General features: G+C 28.6%; 1 protein-coding gene across 8 annotated transcripts in view; it reads right to left on the reverse strand.

Annotated features, from left to right (window-relative positions):
- The window catches only part of LOC107443783 (plexin-A2), a 285,630-nt gene that overhangs the window by 27,483 nt on the left and 235,148 nt on the right, over window positions 1-22,999 (reverse strand). For all 8 annotated transcript variants that reach the window (XM_016057792.4, XM_016057758.4, XM_071188192.2 and 5 more), the window contains 2 exons: window positions 11,822-11,950; window positions 858-958 (listed from right to left, as the gene is read on the reverse strand). In XM_016057792.4, the coding sequence (XP_015913278.1) occupies window positions 858-958; window positions 11,822-11,950 (230 nt within the window). The remainder of the gene's footprint in view (window positions 1-857; window positions 959-11,821; window positions 11,951-22,999) is intronic.

Below are 22,999 nucleotides of genomic sequence, written 5' to 3' on the forward strand. Positions count from 1 at the left end.
AAATTTTTTTACAAAATATTAATGCTTATAATATTAAAAGAAATGACGTTGGGAAATAAATGACAAAATGAAAATAAAATGAAATAAATTAACAAAAAAAAAAGAGTTTAATAGTATTAAAAGAAAGAAAACAAATGCTTGGATTTTTTCAATGGCTCTGACATTACCAGAATTAATAAAAAAAATTTATAAAAATTGGTAATGTATTTTACCACAAGCCCATTTTTTGGTGGAAAAAAAAGTAATAAAGTGAATAAAGCAATTCACGTTCAGGGTTTTTTTCAATTTGAAGCAGTGGTCCAACACTGAATGGTTTTAGAAAATATCAAAATTTTAGTAGATCATTGATTGCAATACCAACAGTTCTTTTTCATACACAGTGAGAAACTTATGTAAAAAAAGTTGATAACAGTTTCTTGTAAAACTAAAACAACCTCACAGTTCTGAAGCAATTGTATTTCATTTTAGAATTTAAAGAGTAATCCAATATTAACAACAGCTCTTTTTCTACTGAATAGCATACACAGTGAGACACTTAAGTTGAAAAAAAGTAGATAATAAGAATTTCTTGCATAAATAAAACAGCTTCACAGTTCTGAAGCAGTATTATATTTTATTTTAGGATTTAAAAAGTAATTGGAACAAAAAAAAAATAATTTTTTTTCCCAATTTGTATTAAAAGTTCTTTTTGGAGTATTGTTAACTATACAGGATGTTTTTTATAATAAGAAAAATAGAAAAGATTTTAAAATGTAAAAATAAAAAAAATAAAAAATTAGATATCAGACTAAAATGATTTTTGTATTTGAATATATGTTGCTTTTTTTCAAAAATGCTAAGAAAAAAATATTTCTTACTTGTTTTCCAAAGAACACCAACCACAATAAGGATCTTGGGCTTCTAGGCATTCACTGCATGTTTTATAAACTAAACATTCTTGCACTTTAACCATAGTTACCTAAATAATTGATGTATCATTAACAACAAAATAAACATTTAACCATAGTTCTAGATGAGGGTTAAAATAAATGCATACAGTATTTTGAAAAGAAAAATAATTTTAGTTATAAACATTTATGCTGTACTGAAGTTAATATACCCAAATAAATTTTAAATCTCTAAGAGCAGGATGCAGCCACACTGCTCCAACTTCAAAATTAAATACTCATGATAATGCTTGGAGCCTGTATTTATCTAAAGAAAACAAAATCCAATCTATTTTGAAGTCTCCTTTTATGGACAAATATTGAATAAAAAAATTATTTTGAAAATATGTACATTTAATTAAGAATATTTCAGAGTACATTACAATTCTTTTTAATAACCAAATTTATTAATAAAAAAATTTTTTTTACAATTTTTTAATTTAAAAAGAGAAAAAAATTAAAATTTAATAAGTTATTTTTAAAAAAAAATGCTTGGATATGATCACAAAAATTTGAAAGTAAATTTTATTATTTCTATTCATGGTATAGCGTAATTAGCAACATATTTACACTAAAGAAGAATATAATTCGTTCAGCAAAACTTAAGAAACTATGAGTGATACTTTACAAACTGTGCTTTTGAGAAAAATGTTTTCAAAGTTGCATAAGAAAATGTTGCACAGAACGTGCTTCATTAATACATACATAAATAATAGATGATATATTACTACTTTAATGGCCTATAAGCTACAATAGTATAAGAGATAGAACCAACACTCTAAATGCTACATTATGTTTACTGCCTATCATAAATTGTCTATCAATATTTGACACTAACTTCGATAATAGAAATATTTCATTGTTAGTAAAAAATACAGAGCATAAGTTAACATGAAGAACATAAATGGGACTAATAAGATCTTCCACTAGATTACTCACATATGATCTTGTAATGTTAGATCTCTATTTTCAAAACTAATTTTATGTAATTTTAAATCAAAATAGGTAGCAAAATTTAACTTAGTCTAAAAAGTTAACAACTATCAACTTTTTCTAAAGTAGTTAAGCACAGCTTTAGTTATGATTTTTTTAAAATAAAATTAAATTTTAAAAGTTATTTTTTTTAGGTATAAATTTTTTCACTATTGATACAAGAATAAATAGATTGAAAAAATATTCTGTAAACTTTTATACAAAGTAATTTAAGCAATTCCGATGATTATTACATTAAATAATTATTAAAAACTACTATTTAAGTTGTTTTTTCATTGTCCCTAAAAATGTGTAGATTTCCTTAATTGGTTCGAATTTGAGGATTGAAAATGCAGAGAGAATCTATAAACATTGCAAAAGAATGTTAAACTCAAGATCGAGAAAACTTACAATTCTAAAACAATATTTCATATTCAACGTTTTATGGGACTCCAGGAATTTTTTTATTGATATCCCAAATCAATATTTTACAAAGGAAAATCTCAGTGAAAGGATATGTTAAATGGCAATTAAATAAATGTGAACAAATTAATTTTAAAACATAAAGAAACATCTTTTTAAATGAAAATCGTCCAATTGAAAGACTTGATAGAATAAATTTGTGTAAGCAGACGAAATTTCTACTTAAATGTCACGTTTTACAATTCTTTCTCAGAATTAAAGCTTTATTTAAAACGACTTCGAAAAAAAAATTACTAACTCAGCTTCAAATTATTTTGGATTGCTAATATTTCAGTTTTACAATACGATCTCATCTGTCTATTTCTGTTCAGTTTAAGGCTTGCGCAACGGTGACCAAACCTGTCTATAGATGGCGCTAGGAAAATTCTTTTCATATGACAATTTAAGTATTATTTAAGCATAAGTGTGAGTGAATGTTATTTTACATTTTGATTTGAAAAAAGATCAATTAGATCGAACAAAATAGTGATATAAATTCTAATGAAGACTATATATTGAAATACAAACAACAGCTCCTTAACATACAGATAAAATAGTGAGGAGCCTCTAAACTGCTTCATTTTCAATGTAAGCATTTGCCTCATATGGATGGGTGAATGAATGTCAACAATAACAAGCTTCCTAAAACTGGAAGAAATATAGAAAATTTACGGTGTATCACTGCGCTTATATTGGGTTTACGAGGCGAAGTGTGAACAGGTTAATTATTCTATGAGGTTTTATTATCGAGATTTGTGTTTAAATTTACGCGTAATTTTACCATTCATAAGTTTTCTGTAATTTATAAATTCTGAAAGATCATAAGCCGCAAATAAATTTGAGAAAATTTAAATCAGAACATAAATAAAGCGTAAGGTTTGCCATGTTTTGATCTACGGAATGAAATTGTATTTTTTATTAAATCCAATTAGTACACATTATTGAATTTTAAAAATCAAATAAAAAAAAATATTTAAGTGAGTAGTAATGAGGTAATTTATTTATTCATTTTTTATAGGTTTAACGAAATTCCAGATTTAAGCAGCAAAGACGGGGAAGAAATATGAATTTTCAATTATGATTTTTTTTTCTTCCGGGGGGGGGGGACTTTTTTTTATTTTCAAGAAAAACGCGCTGGTTCATTCCAGTTCTTAACTCGAAGTTCACCAGGCATAAAATGAAAAGCGTACTCACAAAATTAAGAAGGAAAAATCAAGCTTACAATGGATACAAATAATGCGCAGTGGAGAAAAAAAAAACTCCCTCACGCTTGAAGTATTACTTTGTGCAGCATTTCTTTTTAGTAACGCATACTCCCTCGCCATTCTTCGCAGATGCTGCAACAGAAGAAGTATGGAGGGAAAAAAGAAGGATCAAGAAATAGAGAAAGAAAATGAAAAAAATATATATGTATATTTATATATATATTGAGATAGAGGCCATGCCTTTTCAACATTTATCCAACAGGAGGACTTCCTTCAAAAACCATCGTATGCAGATGATAAGAACCAAAGAGAGACAATGGAGAGATAGGTAATAGGAAATTTAGCAGGGATGGGAGGAAAAAAATTGGAATGGATGTTCCACGAAGGATAAAAAAAAAAGTATTTTTCAAAACAAAGAACTGGAAAATATAGCGACCGTTCCTGACAGCTTATTTTCAGAGAATTTGCCATCTAACGGTGCGGTCTTTGAAATACTCGCTTCGCCGCATTCTCGCAAACACCTGCAGGTACATGTCCCAACGCGTTAGGAATTCAAGATTTTTCTTTACCTTTTGAGTTTTGGTATTTATACCTTTATTATTTTCGATGTATAGTTGGAGTGAGAGTGTGAAATGATAGGGGATGCACTAAATTATGCAAATTTAATATAATTTAGATAACATTGGATTAAAGATGAACTAAAGTTTAAACTTCTATTAGCTAAATTGAGCAAAATCAGAGTGAAAATTCACAATTAACAGGGTGGTGGGTTTATGTCTCTTTAAATATTTAGACGCTTCTAAATAACACCCTTATCCCAATATTTCAAACAAATAAAGAAAATTTCAATTACTCATGTAGGATTTTTTCTTCAAATATTGAGTTAGTATGGTTTGAAAACTTTAGGTTTATCCCTCCTCTTGTAACTAAAAATAAACTTATTTAATCCGACCTTTTTGCTGTAAAAATAGCTTATTTAGGAGGAAATTCAGAAGGACATTATTATTATTATTATTTCAATTGTATACCTTTCAATTCAAAGTTTTTCCGCTAGTATTAAATAAAATAATAAAAAGTTATAAATATTTACTAAAAGTTAATTTTTATAAGGATTTATCATTGGACAAACGAATTTTAGAATTGTGTGAGAAAATTTTTCAATTCGCTCGAACAATTCTTGAGATTTGGGGGTCAGAAATTCGAATCTGTAGAAGAAAAGGTATGTTTATTTAGAGAAAGTATATTTTGTGTCTAATTTCTTAACTTAAAGTATCGCATGAATTAATTTATTGGAACATTTAAGGTCCATCCCTCGACCAATTGCGATTGAGTCCTAGAACGCGAGGATGGAGTCAAAAGTTATTCAGAGTGTACTGTTTCTTTATTTTTTTAAATTTAATTTTATTTGCTTATTCATTTTATTCTTTTGCACACTGTACATAGAGATCATCACGAAAATACGATTTAACTTTTCAAAACTTCAAATTTTGGAACATCTATTTAGCACAAAATTTTACACATCATAAGGTATCAGAAAACACAAAAGAGCAACAGTAACTTATGGTTTACACGTAAAATGCAACCTTCTTTTAAGTTTTATCAAGTTAGAAGAAATGCAACGAATTTGAAACAATAACGTATAGGCGTTATTGATGCCCTATTATTTAAGACAAACTAATACACGTCCATAAATCATTATCTAACTTTTAAAAAAAAAATGATAATAATCATTTTGCTTAAGATTAGCTTGCTAAGATATTAAGATATTTTGTTAAGATTGCTTGCTTTTTAAGGGCTTTTATAACGGCATATTAAACTTCAGTTCCCTTAAAATAACCAAGCAATAACGCAACATTATACTATCGATCCAAGTATTAATTCGACACGAATTAATAAAACTCTACTGATTGATACTCACACATTTAGAGAATAATACACTTTTATTACCTTACTCACAATTCTTGAATCAATTGAAAAGATTTAAAAGGAAAGACAATTAGCCACGATAAGTATACAGTAATTAACTATATAAATCCGATGGGTCTTAAAGGGTATTTAAGTACAGCTTCTGGCCAAAGATAACATTAGAAGAAATAATACATTCAGGTCCAATTTGGAGAAACGACACTAAATTGAAAGGTCCAGACCAGACAAAAGATTCTTTCAGTTAACTGTAACCACGAAACAACAAAGGCAGTAGGCGGAGCGTCAATTACAATAATTTTCACAACAACTAGTAGTAAGCTCGAAACGCGTTCATTTTACACTGGACGATGCCTTGCATAGTAATAAAAAGCCTGTTATTAGCCTAGTCGGTTATTAAGACCGACTTAGCGCTCTCCACAGCAATTAGCTGCTTCCCTATCCAATTGAAGTTTGAAGGAGCCGTTAATTTAATTTTTCAGAAAGAGCTCTCTTCCTTGGCATAATCAAGCTTTACCATTTGAGGAAGGAATTTTTTCGTCATCATTATTTTATACACGTAGTAATACAACTAGAAACTTCTCCAAGATTCTTAAAAAATAAGATTTATTCATAAAGGAGAATGCAGAACTTATTATTTTTTATACCGCAAATTAAATTTATCATAGTTAGCGAACTAGTTTTCGAAGTTACTTCTTTCTTATATGAAACACTTACTATACATATTTTTATTAATGAAAAATCCCACGCTTTCATGTTTTCTTTGGTTTTAAATTAAATTTTAATGGGAGGATATACTTTGGAAACATATTTCGTCTTTTGAAAAATGGAGTGGAATATACTGTTGCTTGAAATTAATATTTTTAATATATAGTTATAAGCGGGTAAAGTGGCAGGGTATACAAATTCATAAAAAATTGTGGTTTAAAAAAACACAAGCTTTATGAAGTTTATTAATCTTATCAAAACTTGGCAAAAAACATTGCAATTTTAATCATTATTTTAATGTAAGAATTCTTTGAAATGAATTACGATTTTTTCTTGGGTTAAAAAAAATAAAATAAAAGAAATGATTTAAAGCGAAAGTATATAAAATATAAAATAAAAATAATGCTCAAGTTATCAAAAATATTTAAATATTCAGATCACAATTTGAATTATTTTTTACGGGAAAATTATTTGAAGGTGTTATAAATTTAAAATATTTTTAATGGTATCACAAATGTTAGCCTACTCGAAAAAGTTTCTATTTGAGAGTTTTTAACTTCTTTTCATACCATTCTTTAACAGAATTCCATTTTTTATACTCGCTCCTATTTAATTTCTCCTTTGTTTTCCCTAAATAAGCTAAAAACTTACCAATTCCGAAAAAATTACACTAAAAATCAAACTTTCTCTCTACTATTTCTAAAAAAAAAATAACTTGTTAGTATTTAATAATAAACAATGGGTAAAATCATTGTTGATTCGTTCATACGGCACTATTATATTCAGAGTATTCCATGACGCTTTTTCATTCTGAACAGTGCGTTTGTAGCATTAACTACTTAGGCTCATTTTTCACGTATTCTTCATTAAATAAAGTAAAATTATTTAAAATCTAACAATAGGTTTAAATCATTGTTGATTCTTTTATATATATATATATATATATATATATATATATATATATATATATATATATATATATATATATATATATATATATATATATATATATATATATATATATATATATATATATATATATATATATATATATATATATATATATATATATTGAGTGCTATATTGAGAGTATTATATCTCGTGAAGCTTTTTCTAACATAACAGTGCGTCTTCAGAATTAACTACTTAAGCTTATTTTTATACGCATTATTCATTCAATAACGTAAAAATAGTTATTTTCCAACAAATAACCGCATTAATTCTTGCATACATTTGCTTTTTATTTCCGAGCAAATTTTATAAACAACAGCTCAAAAAACTTGGTTAAAAATTATACAAAAACACGAAATGTATAAAACATTTCAAAAGAATTTATATGGGTAGTCTAGCAATTTCCTTAAAAGCTATTTAAAAACGAAAGTTTAAGTTTTTTTAAAACTAATTAACAATTTTAAAATGTTATAGCAATAAAAATTTAACTGAAAAACTAGCAATTAAGAAAATACAATTTTACATTTTGCAAAGAGTTAAATAGATTTCATGCTAGGTAAAAAAAAAATTTTAAAAATAATGTATACTTAAGGTAAATACAAGTTAGAAAAACCCAATTTTCTCATTTCTGAGAGAATTTTTTCTCTCCTGCAGGCGTTTGGAGAATGAAAAAGTAAATACCGCGAATAAATAAAAATTGGCTAGTGAAAAGGTCGGAATGCGATGAATATGCTAATGCATTCGCGTGTGCAAGTTAATTGGTCGAGGTAGAAAAAAAAGTTTTGAAATCATGTGGTTACTGCATTTGTAAAAAGAAATTACGAGAGAATTTTCCGCCATTTTTTATTACTTTTTTACTACCTAGTCTCGGTGAATTTTGACGATAGCACTGAGAATATAGAATGGGAGTACTTCAGATCAACACGCAACATTTTTCTTCTTTTTTGTACTTTAAACTCACGTTTTTAAAAATATTTTTTTAAACAATAGTCAGGGACTGATAATATTTTCGGATAAGTGGTTTTTAAAGAGATTGTAGTTAAAACAGCCTAATTCGCAAAAACGTTGTCTTAGTTTTAATTGGCCAAAACTTATAGAAATTTTGGTGTTTGTTGAACCATGATAGTCTTAAAATTTGTTACGATCAATGGTGATAAGTTGAACCATTTTTTTGTACTAAATTATTACAGTCAGGTACTATTACTGTTTTTAAAAAAGTGCTTTTGAATGGGATTAAAACCGTATAATTGTGTGAACTTTGTTTTATAGTACATATCTTAACCCTTTGAAGCAGAAATTTTATTAAACATATTTTTCTTATTTTATTTATTATTTTGTATTAATTTAGGTCAAAATAAGTGAAAAATGTTATATTTAGAATTTTAATAATTTTATGTTATGGAATGCAGTATGAAACAGCAAGTTAGAAAAACCCAAGGTGTCTTTTTCTGCGTTACTGGTAAAATCTTCCAACACGGCTCATAACAAAACAACAATTTTTCAAATTTGCACAACTATTACTTTAGATCTAAGAGAAACAATTATTCATCATTTAAATTTCTTTAAGTTACAATAAATTCTTGAATATGAAAGAAAAAAAAATTCATATTAATTTTTTGGGGATTTAATATTTTATAATCCGATAAATATTATTCCGATAATTTAACAGATTTTTTTAGTAACTTTTAGAGTGTTTTGTATCAGAAAAAAAAATGTTTTTGCTTGTAATTAGAGCGTCAATAAAAATGTGTATAAAAGAGACACCGGAGTCCCAACTGACATTGTTACATACATGACATTGTTAGAAAGTTTGGAACGTTTTGAATCGTTATATCGTCTAAATTTGCTGCAACCTTAAAAGAGTGCAAAGTTTGACCAAAATATGGCTTTTCCTTTACTTAGATCCAGCTTCAACTCGATGCCAAAATCATGCAGTTGGTCGTGAAATTGTGGAGCCTTAACCTCCAGGAACTCAATGTCCACAAAGGGCTGTTGCGGGAATGCTTTACTTTATTTCACGGTATGAATTTGAACGGAGAATTGGTTCAATTTTGACACCTAATTATCAATGCAGCAACTTTGCACTGTGTTATGGTTTTTGTTGTTAATATTTATCGCTTTCTTCAACATAATACATTAAAAAATTAGCAAAAGCTAACAAAATGAATGTTAACAACAGTTATATAACTTATGAGACTTATAAACAACTATTTTGTATGTTAAACGGTATGTTTTGCTTCCAATCATAACGTTAGTCGTAAAATTTTGAAGCCTAAACATTAAATTCCACGTTCATTTAAAAAATTAATATACAAAGGCCAATAATGCCCTTAATTTTTAGATTTTTTTATTGGGAAAATATGTAAAAGAAAGAATTAAAAGACATGTAGAGGTTATGAAATCATTTGAGATGCTCAGAAATATTTAAATACGAACAAATAAGAAAAATATCAATTGAACAACTTCAAAATTAAATGAGGAGAACGTATACAAATTATTTCAAATGCATACAAAAGTTGAAAGCAGTTGTTTAAAAAAATTTGTTGGATATTTGTAATTTTAATGTTTTTTAGGTGTCTGTCCCATAAAACTTTGAGGCATGGGTAAACTAGAAAAATCTTAAAAAATGAAAGGAAGGGGAACTCCTTGACTTCGGCTATTTTCGATAGCAACAAAAACCTAATACATATTCCAAATGTATGGAATTCCAAAAGCAAGGAGGATGGCGTTAGAAATGCAATTTTTGCTTTTTTAGTCATGTTGGCAACGTCTATTCCTTGAAGTTTTTGTGTGTAGGGGATAGAGAGGGAAGTAGAATCCCTTCAAAAAGGGAAATAAAAAACGATAGTAGCGATCGATTTTTGCGATGTTTTCATATCTCCTCTTGCCCCGTCTGCGATTCTCCAACGTTTCTTTTTGTACATCTAGACGGTGAGACCTTTTTTCGCATAATCATCGCGATACCTAAAGAGATTACAGCTAGCCGCGGAGTAATCCTGTTTGTGCACGCTAACGACCAACGTAAACATCTTTTTGGGCCCAAGAAAAATTCAGGAAGCAGATCGTCTAGCCTTAACTGAGACTGCAACTCTTAAAAAAAAGAAGAAAAAAAAAGCTAACGCATCTTTCCAAAGGGTACCGAGTCGAAGAGTTTTTCCATCTTCTTCTAATCTTATTTTTCGAAGGTTTGAAATCGAAAGTAATTACCATTGGCTCAGTGGGTACAAGCTGGCTTCTTGCTGAGCGAAGCGGTTTCGCTGCGCCATCAATTAGTTAGGTTAAAACCTTTCGGTAGAAGTAAGAAAAATAAAGTAAATAAGCGTAAGAAACTTTAAAAGGATACTTGAAAACAAAAATGCAAGGTCGGGAGAAATATATGTTTCACTGTTTCGGTGACTGACTTTCTAGAATTTGTTTTTAATTCAATTTATTTCGGAATGAAGGAGCTTGAAAAAATGTACTTGTAAATGGCAAACGCCGAAGAGAATACTAAATTAAGAGTTTCTAGGAAGTTACATTTTTAGATTTTAATCTCAGAGGTTCCAAGATTTGAATCTAAAAATGGCAAAGAGGAATATATACATAGATAAATATATGTGGAAGAATTTAAAACTGCCTTGCTGGAATCCGGAGACGAAAAATTTTCGATTCTCCAGCTTCGCTCCAAATAAGAAGCAAACGCTTCAGCTCCGCTAAGGCTGCGGATTCGAGTATTTTACTATATATTTATGCGTGCTTTTGAGTTTCAAATTTCAGTTTGAAATTTCTGGTATAAAAAAGAACATTGAGAAAATAATAAATTATCCTCAGTTCGCACAGAAAATAAAGATTAAATTTAATTCACAGTTGAGTTATTTGTTCATTCTTGAGAAAAGATTTGAATCTAATAAATCCTCCTTCAAATTTGAACCTAAATGATTTTAAATGCATTTCAATGACGAGAATAATCCTACTACAGCAAGTTGACTAACGGCAATAGTGTTACAATGCAACAGACCTCGTGAATGTCTGTAAAATACACTGAAATTGCTGGAGTCCTGGAGCATTAAAAATTTAAGAGCTCCAGTTCCCTATTGTTTCACATTGTATTTTGCATGATTTTCACAACAACTATTTTTCCAGTTTTTGATAAAATTGTATAATATAAGATATGATATATTGTAGCAGTGTGGTAATTTTGGTGCATCTAAGATTGAGCCATCGACTCATGCTTTATATAGTGGTGTTGTTTATATATCATAGATAGTGCTTTCAGAAAATTTTAAATTTAGAGGATAGAATAATACTTGGATAAAATAAAAGTTAAGATGATTCAGAATGTCTTCATTTTAAAAATTTTATTATACCTCATATTTGTAATTTTAATTGATAGTGTGCTTGTGATGCGTCGTACTTGTTTAGAGAGACTAACTAAAAAAAAAAAAAAAAATCTTGCAGCAATGGAATAGGAAAGAAATAACGTGCTGTTTCCATAATAAACATAGAAAGGGAAGATGATGACGAATCTATTCAATCTTCCCATCATCCGAAAAGAATGGCAAGGAACTTTTCCTTCATGTTCCAACAGCTATAAAATTGGTTTGTACAACAGGAAATAAACTGCAATATTAACTAATAAGCTGTTAAGATATTTTAATTATTCACTTAAAAAAACAGGGTATGTTTTCAACTTACTCTTCTTTCTGTCATAACATATAAGAATTCTTTGTTCTTGTCGAAGAGCATGTCCGGACTTACAGACTTGCCTTCATCTATCTGAAGATCGCTGTACTCAAAAGCACTTGTCACTGATTCAACAACAGCCTGAAAACAATAAAAAAAATTTTTTATTAAAAATTAATTCATATGTATGTTTTTTAAAATTTAAGTATAACCAGTGGCGAGTGCTGTACTCAAAAGCACTTGTCACTAATTCAACAATAGCCAGCAAATAATAATGCGTTAAAGAACACATTACGGACAAATCTAAGCATAAAACATGCCGATTCTTAAAATAACACTGTTTTGTTACATGTACATGACTCGTAAAATGCTTTGTAGAGCTTTCTCTCATTTCCTTTCAATCTAAACTGAAATTTTTTCAGGTCCTACAAAGCTTCTTAAATTTTGAATACTCATTACTTCTAAATGCATTTAGAATTTAAAAAAAAAATTAATTAAGCATTTTGAGAATTCTGTCAGTTAAGACTGAGATATGTTTGTTTTTCGCTATGAACCGCTTTTAAGCTCCATCTTTAAATAAAATGATTTAAGATGTTTTAATACTTCCTTTGCTAATATTAACCTCTAGAGTAATTGGCCAGAGTTTAAAAATATTTTTGCGCTTTTTTCACATATAAATATAAATTTCAAGCCCTCAATGCGCATAATATTGACTCAATTTATTTAAAAATGATTGTAAAAATGAGTATTAAAAGTGCTCATTACGGTACACCCTGTGTAATTAAGTCGGAAATAAAATCCGTAGTTATTTAAAAATTGAATATTTGAGTTTGCAAGTGAATAAAATTTTAAAATAGACTAAATTACGTTCCTCTATTGCAACTATAAACTATGATAAAGAAAAATAAAGTTTTACATGAAAATCTACTAGGAATGATATAACTTTAGATTAAGGTTTGGATCATTTTACAGACAAAATTACGCAGGAAGAATCAATAAATTTCAAATGTTATTTTGATGAAATTAGCCATATTGTTAATAAACGTCCTCACACACTATCCTTAAGTAAATAGTCGCCAAATAAATAAGGAAAATAGTCTTTGGCTCGAGTCATCCTCGCGTGTCGAATTCACCAATGCAATACGCCATCAATGCCAGTTGCAGCAGCTGCTCTTGAACGTTCATTGACAAGACGAATGTCAAGAACTCGTCGAGTAGCCAGTTTGTATGCAGTGACAAACCGTCCGTGGAAGCGAAGGCTGCATAGATTGCGCATTTATGCGAGAAGCCAGGTTAGATTTGTGGAGGGGGGTGTTAAGGGTGAATGGTAGGGGTTCAGCCCTCCCTAGAGAAGTAATACTCTTCTCATCAGTCACCCTAAATTGAAGTCCGATTAACCGACGCCTGAATTAGGAGGAAGGCCAGTTTTCCGCTCGAACTGATGACGGACACAAGCCTACAGAATGGCCCTTCAAACTTTATTTGTTCCATAAATTTCCACGAAGTGCTCACGATCGCTTACCGGAAGCTAGCCTTAAGGGTATCAAGAGCAGAATCTCGTTGAACAATCACTATTCGGGAGGGTATGAATAGATCCCATCTTCTTGGACCATGAACATTAATGAATTGTACCGGTTGGCTTTTTCTCGCCAAGTGGATGTTCGAAATAAGCTTGGCATATAAAAACAAGACAGACAGTTACGACCGACTTTGTCATGCTTTATTTTTTAACCCTAGAAAAGTAAATTTATATCAGTGTTATTCTGCGTCCTATCATTTGACTCATAAGCGTCCTTACTTATTCTATGCCTAATCATTCTACTCGTAGAGTACGAAATATATCAAGTAAATTCGCAAACGCAAGGGAAACACTCTTAAATTTTTACTATAATGTAGATAAGTAATAAAATTTTAACGCTTTTAAGAAGACTTTAAGGTGTTATGGTAGTAGTCCGACTTCGCAAAACTGGCGTAAATAGGTAGTCCATTAGACGAATGTTACGTTATCTAGGGTTAGATGACTGTTTAATATAGTGAATCCTCAGTTGTGACAGATACTGTAGTTCTCCCTGATATTGCATAAGAAATTTTGAAAAAGGATAAAATATAGTATGCATTTGCTATGCTATCAGTCTGACTTCGCAAAACTGGCATAAATTGGTAGTCTATTAGGCGAATGTTACTTTACCTAGGGCTAAAAAAATGTTTAATTTAACGAATCCTTGATTATGACAAATACTGTCGTTCTCTATAATTTTGTACATGAAAGTTTGAAAAAGGAGCTACATTACGATAAAATATTGTCGAAATTACATTAGTGGACATGGACACAGTATTAAGTTCTGACTACAAATAAAAATAAAGCCTAGTACTGGCTGCGCAAATGACATTAAATTCGGTACCTAATATTGCCTTGAGCATGAATCGTATTTGTTTTTCATATCTTATTTGGCCATTTCAGCTAATTATAAGATTAATCTTAAACTTATCTGAATATTATCAACATGTATTAAATCCCGAATTTTCTAAACCACTTTAAATCAAATGAAGTGAAAGAATAAATTGAGTCATAACTTTCAATGACACACCAGGCAACATGCCAACAAATGTCAACATCAAATCTAGACCATTTTTTCCTCCCAGAGAGAAAATGTCTATAAAATATTAACTTAAAAAAAGGGGACAGATTCCACGAAAAAACAAAGTTGCAAGTTCAGAGAAGAAAATAATTTAATAAATGAATAAAATTACATAGTTCTAGAGCTTTTTTTTCTCTATGAAGAAAAAATTTCAGCGGGTAGAGAGGAAAACTCGGCCCATCTTCAATCCGATTTGTAGAAGCCTGTCAACTCTGCAGCTCCCAGAACTCTTTTACTACGCGACAGTGTAAGGCTGAAAGAAGAAACAGTAAGCAAAAAAGAAGCAAAGAGGCCTACAGGGGGTGAATATATTGGACGGGAGGCGTAAGAATACTTAGACGAAGGGTGAGAAAAGAAGAAGGAGAATAGCGAAAGATGATCGTGAGAAGCTAGAAAAGGATTAGCTGTGTCGGTTCAGGGATTAGGAGCAGCTAGAGACGGAAATGCTTTTATTTTGTCCGACAGTAAGTTCGCCTTCACATCCTAGACATTCTGTCAATGGACGGCACATTATTAACACTTAGACTTCTTCCTTCAGAAAGTGGACAGTAGAAATATTATTATAGATAAGGCGAATTATCGTTTGGCATCAAAAGAGTAAATGGAATTGGAAGCTACAAATTATTAAATGAAATTCACCTTTTATTTACGTCATTATATATCTGTGGATTAATACAATAACTATCAATGTCAAATTTTAAAAAGCTTGTGAAATAAACTTTCAATTTTTCATAAAAGCATTATGCCGTCCATGGCCAAACTATTAGACGCACTATAAGATTCTACGTAAAATCTTACTATACAGGTGATACTATCTTACTATACAGGTGATACTATCTTACTATACAGGTGATATAATCTTACTATACAGGCGATACTTTTCTTAGAAAGGAATGTAAAATATAGATTTAACTCTTTAAAAAAAATGAACAAGCCAAACATGACACAGACAGTCTCTATGATGTTGATTAAGTTGATTAAGAAAAAAAAAAGTTGATTAAAAAAGGCCTAGTTGATTAAGAAAAAAAAAAAAAAAAACTTCAGAGCTTAACCTATGATCCTTATTATAAATCGATTTTAAATATTTTTATCTAGCAATTCTTTCCTAAATTATTAGTTTTCAGTATTAGTCTCAATTATTAGTTTTCCTTAATATTTTCGAATAATTTTGTAATTTACGACTTTAAAAAAATTAGACGCCTATGTCTTCTGTTGACATTTTAATATTCCTTTCAGTGAAACGAAATTAAAAAAAAATATATATATAAATAAATTTTCAATAAATTTATCAAAAGTTATAAATTTTGTAGAACAAAGAGTTTTAAAGTTTATATAACTTTAGTATAGAGTTCAAGGTGACACTGCAATATTTAAAAAGAAGCTTGAATAAGCTTTACTCCTCATTATAATGCACTAACTTTTTAATAAAAATACACTAGAGTTAGAACCATAATTGAAATTAGAGTAATCAAACATTAACGTAAATGTAATGTATACAGCATTATTCCAATCACAAAATCTCTTATAACACAGTTCATGGATTATATAATACAAAAGAATTCCATTCTAAAATTATTTCCTGTCAGTGAAATGAAAATATAAACAAATTTTTAAAAAATTGAAAGCAAGTTTATTTTATATTTTCGAACGAAGAGTTTTAAATTTTAGAAAACTTTCGCATAGAGTTCAAGGTTACATTGCTATATAAAACAACTGGCTAGAATAACCCTTACTTCTCATTATAATGCACCAACATTTTAATAAAAGTACACTAGAGTTAGAGAAAAACTTTAATAGAATCTAGGATAATCAAATATTAACTTAAACGAAGTACATATATTATTATTCTAATCACGACGGTCTCTTATAACACAGTTGAGAAACTATAATGCAAAAAATTCAATTCTAAAATTATTTAATAAAATTTAAATGCTGACATGTTAACCAAACCTTATATATTTCAAAACCAAATATTCCAAAGGGGAATTAAAATAGAAGCATCAGCTTTTGCGTTTCAAAGAAGAATTTTAAGAAACTCGAATGCAAAAACGAAATTTTAAGTAGAACTCGAGAGGAATCTGGAAGATCCAATATCCACTTAAATACCCCAAATTGAATATTTAAGTAGCTCAAAACTAAATAGGATTGAAAATCTCTTCCCCCCAACAAATTAAAGATTTATCTTCTAAAAGAAAAAAAGAAACTTCATAAAACTCGAGAAAAGTTTCTTCTGGATTTTTCTGATGAGCTGAAATTGTAACTTAGCTTGAATAAGAAAAAAGTAAAGAAATTGACTTATTTTTCCTTTCAACTTCAATGACAGTCAACAGTTACTCAGGAAAAAAAAAAGAAAAAAAAAAGATTTTTGAAGAAGATTTAGAATTTTGGATCGATAGTTTGCTCGAATACAAAAAATTGGTGGCGCAATTCACACATTTACCGTTTCAAAGATGACCAATGCAGTTTAACAAAAAATAACTAAATAATCGAATAAATAAATTATTTATTATAAAATATTAAACTATACCGATTTCTAGGGAAAATTTATTATTTTGAGTCGATATTTTACTTATGAATTTAAATGCAAAAAACTTGGTGGTACATTTAACACCCATGCATGATTTTTAAATTGTGTGGTATTTTTATTCTTTAATCATATTTCAATAACTCAAGCTAATAATAACTAAGTAAGATGCATATTACATTTCTATAAATCTACAATTTGATTTTAATTTATTGAATTTTAAATGAATTAAAAAACACTTAATATCGTCAGGACAAATCTCGTCAATTTACTGATTGGATGAAGTTTTTCATCGGTTCTTGACTTCTCAGTGAAAAACGAACTTTTAATTAAATGAATTTAATTATTCCTTTTCCTCGAAAAGCAGACGACTGTAATGTTAATCTTCCTTGAGTATTGTTTAAAAGTTAGTTCTTTTGTTGTGATTCTTTTTCGGAATTTAAAATAAATATTTCTCTTTATAAGAGAACATATATAAAACAATAGCAGAGCAGAAAATATTTACATTAAGAAAGTTTAAGTTAGCTTTAAGTTATTTTTTATAATATTATTTTTCTGTTTAATAAAACAGAACTTTTAATATTATGCCCGTTAAGAAAATTTAATTCGAACAAAATCAAAATATACGGACGAGAGAAAAATTAATATTATTATTTAAAATACAAATAGCAATCATAGTTTTTTTTCCATTTATTTATTTCACTACATAAACGAGGTTATTTAAATATACAAAGTTTTATCAAATTTGGACAGTTTTACTATATCTAACTATGTTGCAATAACAAGCAGTTATAATGTGATAGATAGCATTTAAAAACTTTAGCTAACTTCAAAAGATTGATAATTTGCCCTTTAAGGAAATAGCATTTTTGTAAACAAAAAATCGACACAGGATATTAAAAGTAAGAGTTGTAATTTTGAAACAAAATATAATTTTGGAAAATTTGGGGCATATAGTGATTTTAATATGATCTAAACATAAACGAGATATTTAAGAGAAGGAAAAATGAGAAATTTAAGAAATAAATTCCAAATTTGTATTGAATTAAAATTAATTTTCAATTTTACGCAAACTCAAATAACATCAGCATAATAGTTTTCTAACATGTCGACAGTTGTAACTTTAAATAAGTATCCTTAGATCCTAGATCCTTTATTATTACCTAAACAAAAACAAAATATCTAAGCACAAAAAAACGAGGCATTACACGAAAATTTAAAATTTATACTGCTTTAAAATTATTTTTCAAATTTACGCATATTCAAAAAACATCAACGTGATAGGTCGATAGTTGTAACACTAAAACAAAACATAATGTCGTAGAATTTGCAAAGCGCAAGTGCCACTCCTATTATCTAAACAAAAATAAGGTATCTTAAGAGCAGCAAAAACAATATATTAAAAAAAAAAAAAATCAAAATCATAATAAATTTAAAATAATTTTCAAGTTTACATCAACTCTAAGAACATCATAATAGTAATTTTCTAATAGGGCGATAGATGGCGCTACGTTATCTATAAATCCACGTTTCATCTCACTGAGGAGCGTTCGGAAGCAAAGGATAAATTGGTTTTTTCTTTTCTCAGTTCAATTTCCAATACCTCAGCTGATTAGATTTTGTTCGAGCGTCTTAATATCAACTACGGAAATTAGAAGAAAGATCGCTTCCCAACTGAGTGAAAACTCAGGTGTTTGAAGAACATTATGTGCATTTCGACTGACTCTCATAAATATAAATAACATTACTGAGAATCTACTTCTAACGAAAGGCAACCGCAAACAATGTTAAGAATTTTACTCACGTGTGCTTTTGGGTAGTAGGGGGGAGAGAAGGAATGGGGCGGAGACACAAGGGAGATCCAATTGGTATTCCCTCGACACAACCTAATTGAATCGGGAAAAACTTTTCAACCTTTATGACAGCAATCAACTGCGCGAACTACAAGGTTGAAGTCGGTAAAGCTTTCTTTCTAGCAAGCCTATACAGCATGCAGTGAATCAAACTTTTTTGGGACTTCGGTTCATATTTCCGAATGTCGAGAAAAATTTATATAAATATATAGGTACGAATTTTTTTTTTGTTTGCAATTCAATAGAAAATAAAATGGAACAAAAAGTCTTCAATGCAATTCTGGGAAAAAGCCCTCAGTTAAAAATTGCTTTCTTTAGAAATATTTTGCTTATTTGCAGAAATAACGGCCATTATAAAAAAGCGTTTGTTTGCAATTCGGTAATAATAATAAAAAGTCATCAATTCTTGTAATGTCACCTATGATGAAAATTGATTTTTTTTACAAATATTATGCTTATTTTTAGGAATAACAGCCATTAAAAAAAATATATTTGTTCGCAGTTAAAGTAAGTATTAAAGTAATGATAAGTAATTATATTACAAGAATTTTTAGATAATATATAATTATAATTTTAATTTTAAATTCAATCAATAGAACTTAATTTTATTCAAGTAATTTTGCATTAAATTTATGCAAAGATATGACTTAGAGATCATTTAATAATTTTTAACGGGAATGTCGATTAGTGTAAAATACCTTAAGAAAAATAAAATTTTAAAGCATATAAATTTCTAGAATTGAAACTTAAAAAAAATCTTTATTAGGATTCAAAAAGCGTAATGTAGGGTTCAATAAATAAAAACAATCTACTTATCTTTATAGCTTTAAAATTGAGATACCTAAAGTATAATTTAGTATTAAAGATCTGACTCGATTCCTCTATCATTTAAAAGAAATCATTTATTTTAATCATAATTTATTTTTTCATAAATTTTATGATTTAGAGATCATTTAATAATTTTTGAGCAAGAATGGCAATTTGTACATAATACTTAAAAAAAAAAAATTTCAAGCATAACTTGATCATTCAGTGTTAAAGATCTGACTTAATTCCTTAATTATTTAATAGAAATCAAAAAAAGCCTAGACAAAAACTAAACAAAACAAACAAACAAAAAAAAAGAAAAAAATAGAAGTCGAAATAAAAAAGAAAACGTTTAAATGTCGTCAATTTCGCATTAAATATATGCAAAGATTTCTATGACTTACAAAAAAATCAAATAATTTTATGTGGGAAGCAATAATATTTAGTTTGTTTTTGTGATCAATATCAATTCGTGCAAAATACTTAAAAAAAATGTCTTAAAGCATGTAAATTTCTAGAGTAGATATTTAGAAAAAAAAAATCACTCTTTTAATTTAAAAAAAAAAGCGTAATGATTTAAAAGCATTCAATAAATAAAAACAATTTACTTTGAGATCCCTTAAATATCATTCAGTATTAAAGATCTGACTTAATTCGTCAATCATTTAAAAGAAATCAAAAAACCCTGGACAAAAACTAAAAAATTTCACCTGATTTAAAACAAAGTACAAAAAATGACGTTATAATTTAAAAAAAAAAATATGCAAAAAAGAAATAGAGGTCGAAATAGAAAGAGAAGCGTTTAACTGCCGTTATCCATTCTTTCCCAAACTGAAATATTCTCCCATAATTAAATCCTTCAAAGTTACAAAGAGAAAGGAAAACTTTTTTAATCTGTTTGGCACGCCATGGTACTGAAGCTCATTTTTACAGCTGCCTTTTCCCCTTTATCAAAGCTTTTCTTTCTCAACAACGTCGGAATAACCCTCTCTTTTTCTCCCTATTTTACTCTCTTTTTTTTACTCTCTTTACCCCTGATTTTTTTTTTCCGGGACAATCCCTTAGAATGCTGAGATTAATGGCTAGTAGGGTATAATTCCGGGTCCAATCCAATTATGTCAGCCCTAGAAGAAAGAGATAGCTTCATACTAAGAACTGCTTCAGTCATTCAGCTAGTTCTGGTCATTAGATGATAGGGGGTAGGGGTCGGAAAGAACTGAAGATAACCAAAATTTCTACTTGCAGCTTTCTCCATTTATTTATTTCTCTAATTAAAGTCGTATTTCATAGATATAGATTACCTCACCTCACGTATTCGCCAGATTAGAACCGAACGTTTCTAAGGACATGTCCGTAGAAAAAGTTAATAATTGAAATGAAAAAAGCTACTTAATATTTCATATCAAGGCCGATCAAAACAATATGCTGCTTTTGATATAGATATTCCCAGTTAAAGATATATTTTTATGAACTTACGCTTGATTGTAATTGAGGCTGCTGTTGCAGCAATTGCTAGAGCACAGAATAGTGCAAAATTTACGAACTATTCTTGGTGTGTTGTGATTTGTATAAAATTTGGAAAATCACTTGAAAATTTTAAACGAATTTAACTTTTTATTTTAATTATGGCTGATGTTGCACCAATTGTTAGAAGATAAAATAATATACAATTTACAAAAAATTCTTGTATAATAAGAATTTGTGATTTGTATAAAATTTGGAAGATAACTTACATATATTACATATATTTAAGATTTCTTGTTATTGAGGCTGATCTTGAAAGAATTGCTAGAGAACAGAATATTACACAAATTATGAACTATTCTTGAATAATAAGAGTTTGTGATTTGTATAAAATTTGGAAGATAACCTTCAAATATTACATGAATTTAAGTTTTTAAGTTCAGAACAGAGCACAATTTACAAACAATTCTTGTATGATAAGAGTTTGAGATTTGTTTAAAATTTGAAAGAGAACTTACAAATATTACTGAAATCTAAATTTAAGTGTTATTGAAGCTGATGTTGTAGTAATTACTAGAGATAGAATAAAAAAGATTTTTCAAAAGATTTTTGTACAATATTAGTTTGTGATTTGTGCAAAATTTACGTTTTAATGCCATTGAAACTGATGTTGCAGCAATTGCTAGATTAATAGAATAATGCCCATTTTACAAACTATTCTTTTACAGAAAGAGTTTGTGATTTGTATAAAATTATAAAGATAACTTTCAAATTTTACACAAATTTAAGTTTTATTGTTATTGAAGCTGTTGTTGTAACAATTACTTAAGGATAGAATAGTGCACAATTTACAAACTATTCTTGTACAATTAGAGTTTGCTATTTGTATAAAATTTGGAAGATAATTTTCCAATTTTAAACAAATTTTATTTTTATTATTATTGAGGTTGAAAGATTAATTTTAAATTTTATACAAATTTTCGTTTTATTGTCTATGAAGCTGTCGTTAATAGAATAGTGCTAGAGGATAAAATATTGCGCCCTTTACAAAATGATTGTTGCGTGGTAAGAGTTTGTGATTTTTGTTTTTTAATTTAAGGTACTTTGTGTCCAATGGCTTTGAAAATATTCCCCGCTGAGAATTATTAATCCACAAAAAAAAATTTTTTTTTACACTTTTGGAGTTGATTTTCTTTCTAAAATAATTCTTATAAAAATAAAAATGCTAGAATTTTGTCGTTGCTTCAATATTAAGGGATAACAGATTTATCAATACGAGTAAAACTACAATGAAACAAAACACTTTTTATAATCAACGGAACAATTTTTACAATCAACAAAAAGCTTTACAATAAAGAGAAACATTTATGTCCTCCAAGGAACTGAGATTAAATAAATTTTCGGTCCAATAAATACTTCAGTAAAAAATTTTGCTTGAAATTTCTTTAAAAAGAAATAAAAAGTGGAATCAACTGCAACTATTTTCGACCTTTTTTTATAATAAAACTGCTTTCAATGCTAACATGTAAGTTAAATGTTTGCTTGCTCAATTTTTAACATTATTTCATGAATCTGGTAGATTATGCCTAAAAAATTAATGCCGGCACTTAGGAAGATCATCCGTAAAATCCATTTTAACTTAAAATATTATACTGCAATTTTTACATATTTATTTAATCTTAGTGATTTCATGGTAATTACTATTGTAAAAACACGAACACTCAAATATATGACGAAAATGTTTCCTCAACTCGAAACCTCATTGTAGTGCATCGTGGGAGATAGTTAATTAGAATTAGAAAACTAGGATGAAGACTAGACGATCGAAAATAAAATGACGAAATATGCCGTTAGGCTGTATGGTCCTTATTCTTGGCCGCGTATCAGGAAGATCTTGGGTTCG

This window comes from Parasteatoda tepidariorum, chromosome 12 (genome assembly GCF_982258835.1).
Source record: "Parasteatoda tepidariorum strain Cologne lab strain chromosome 12, Ptep-v5.0, whole genome shotgun sequence".
Taxonomy (NCBI): domain Eukaryota; kingdom Metazoa; phylum Arthropoda; class Arachnida; order Araneae; family Theridiidae; genus Parasteatoda; species Parasteatoda tepidariorum.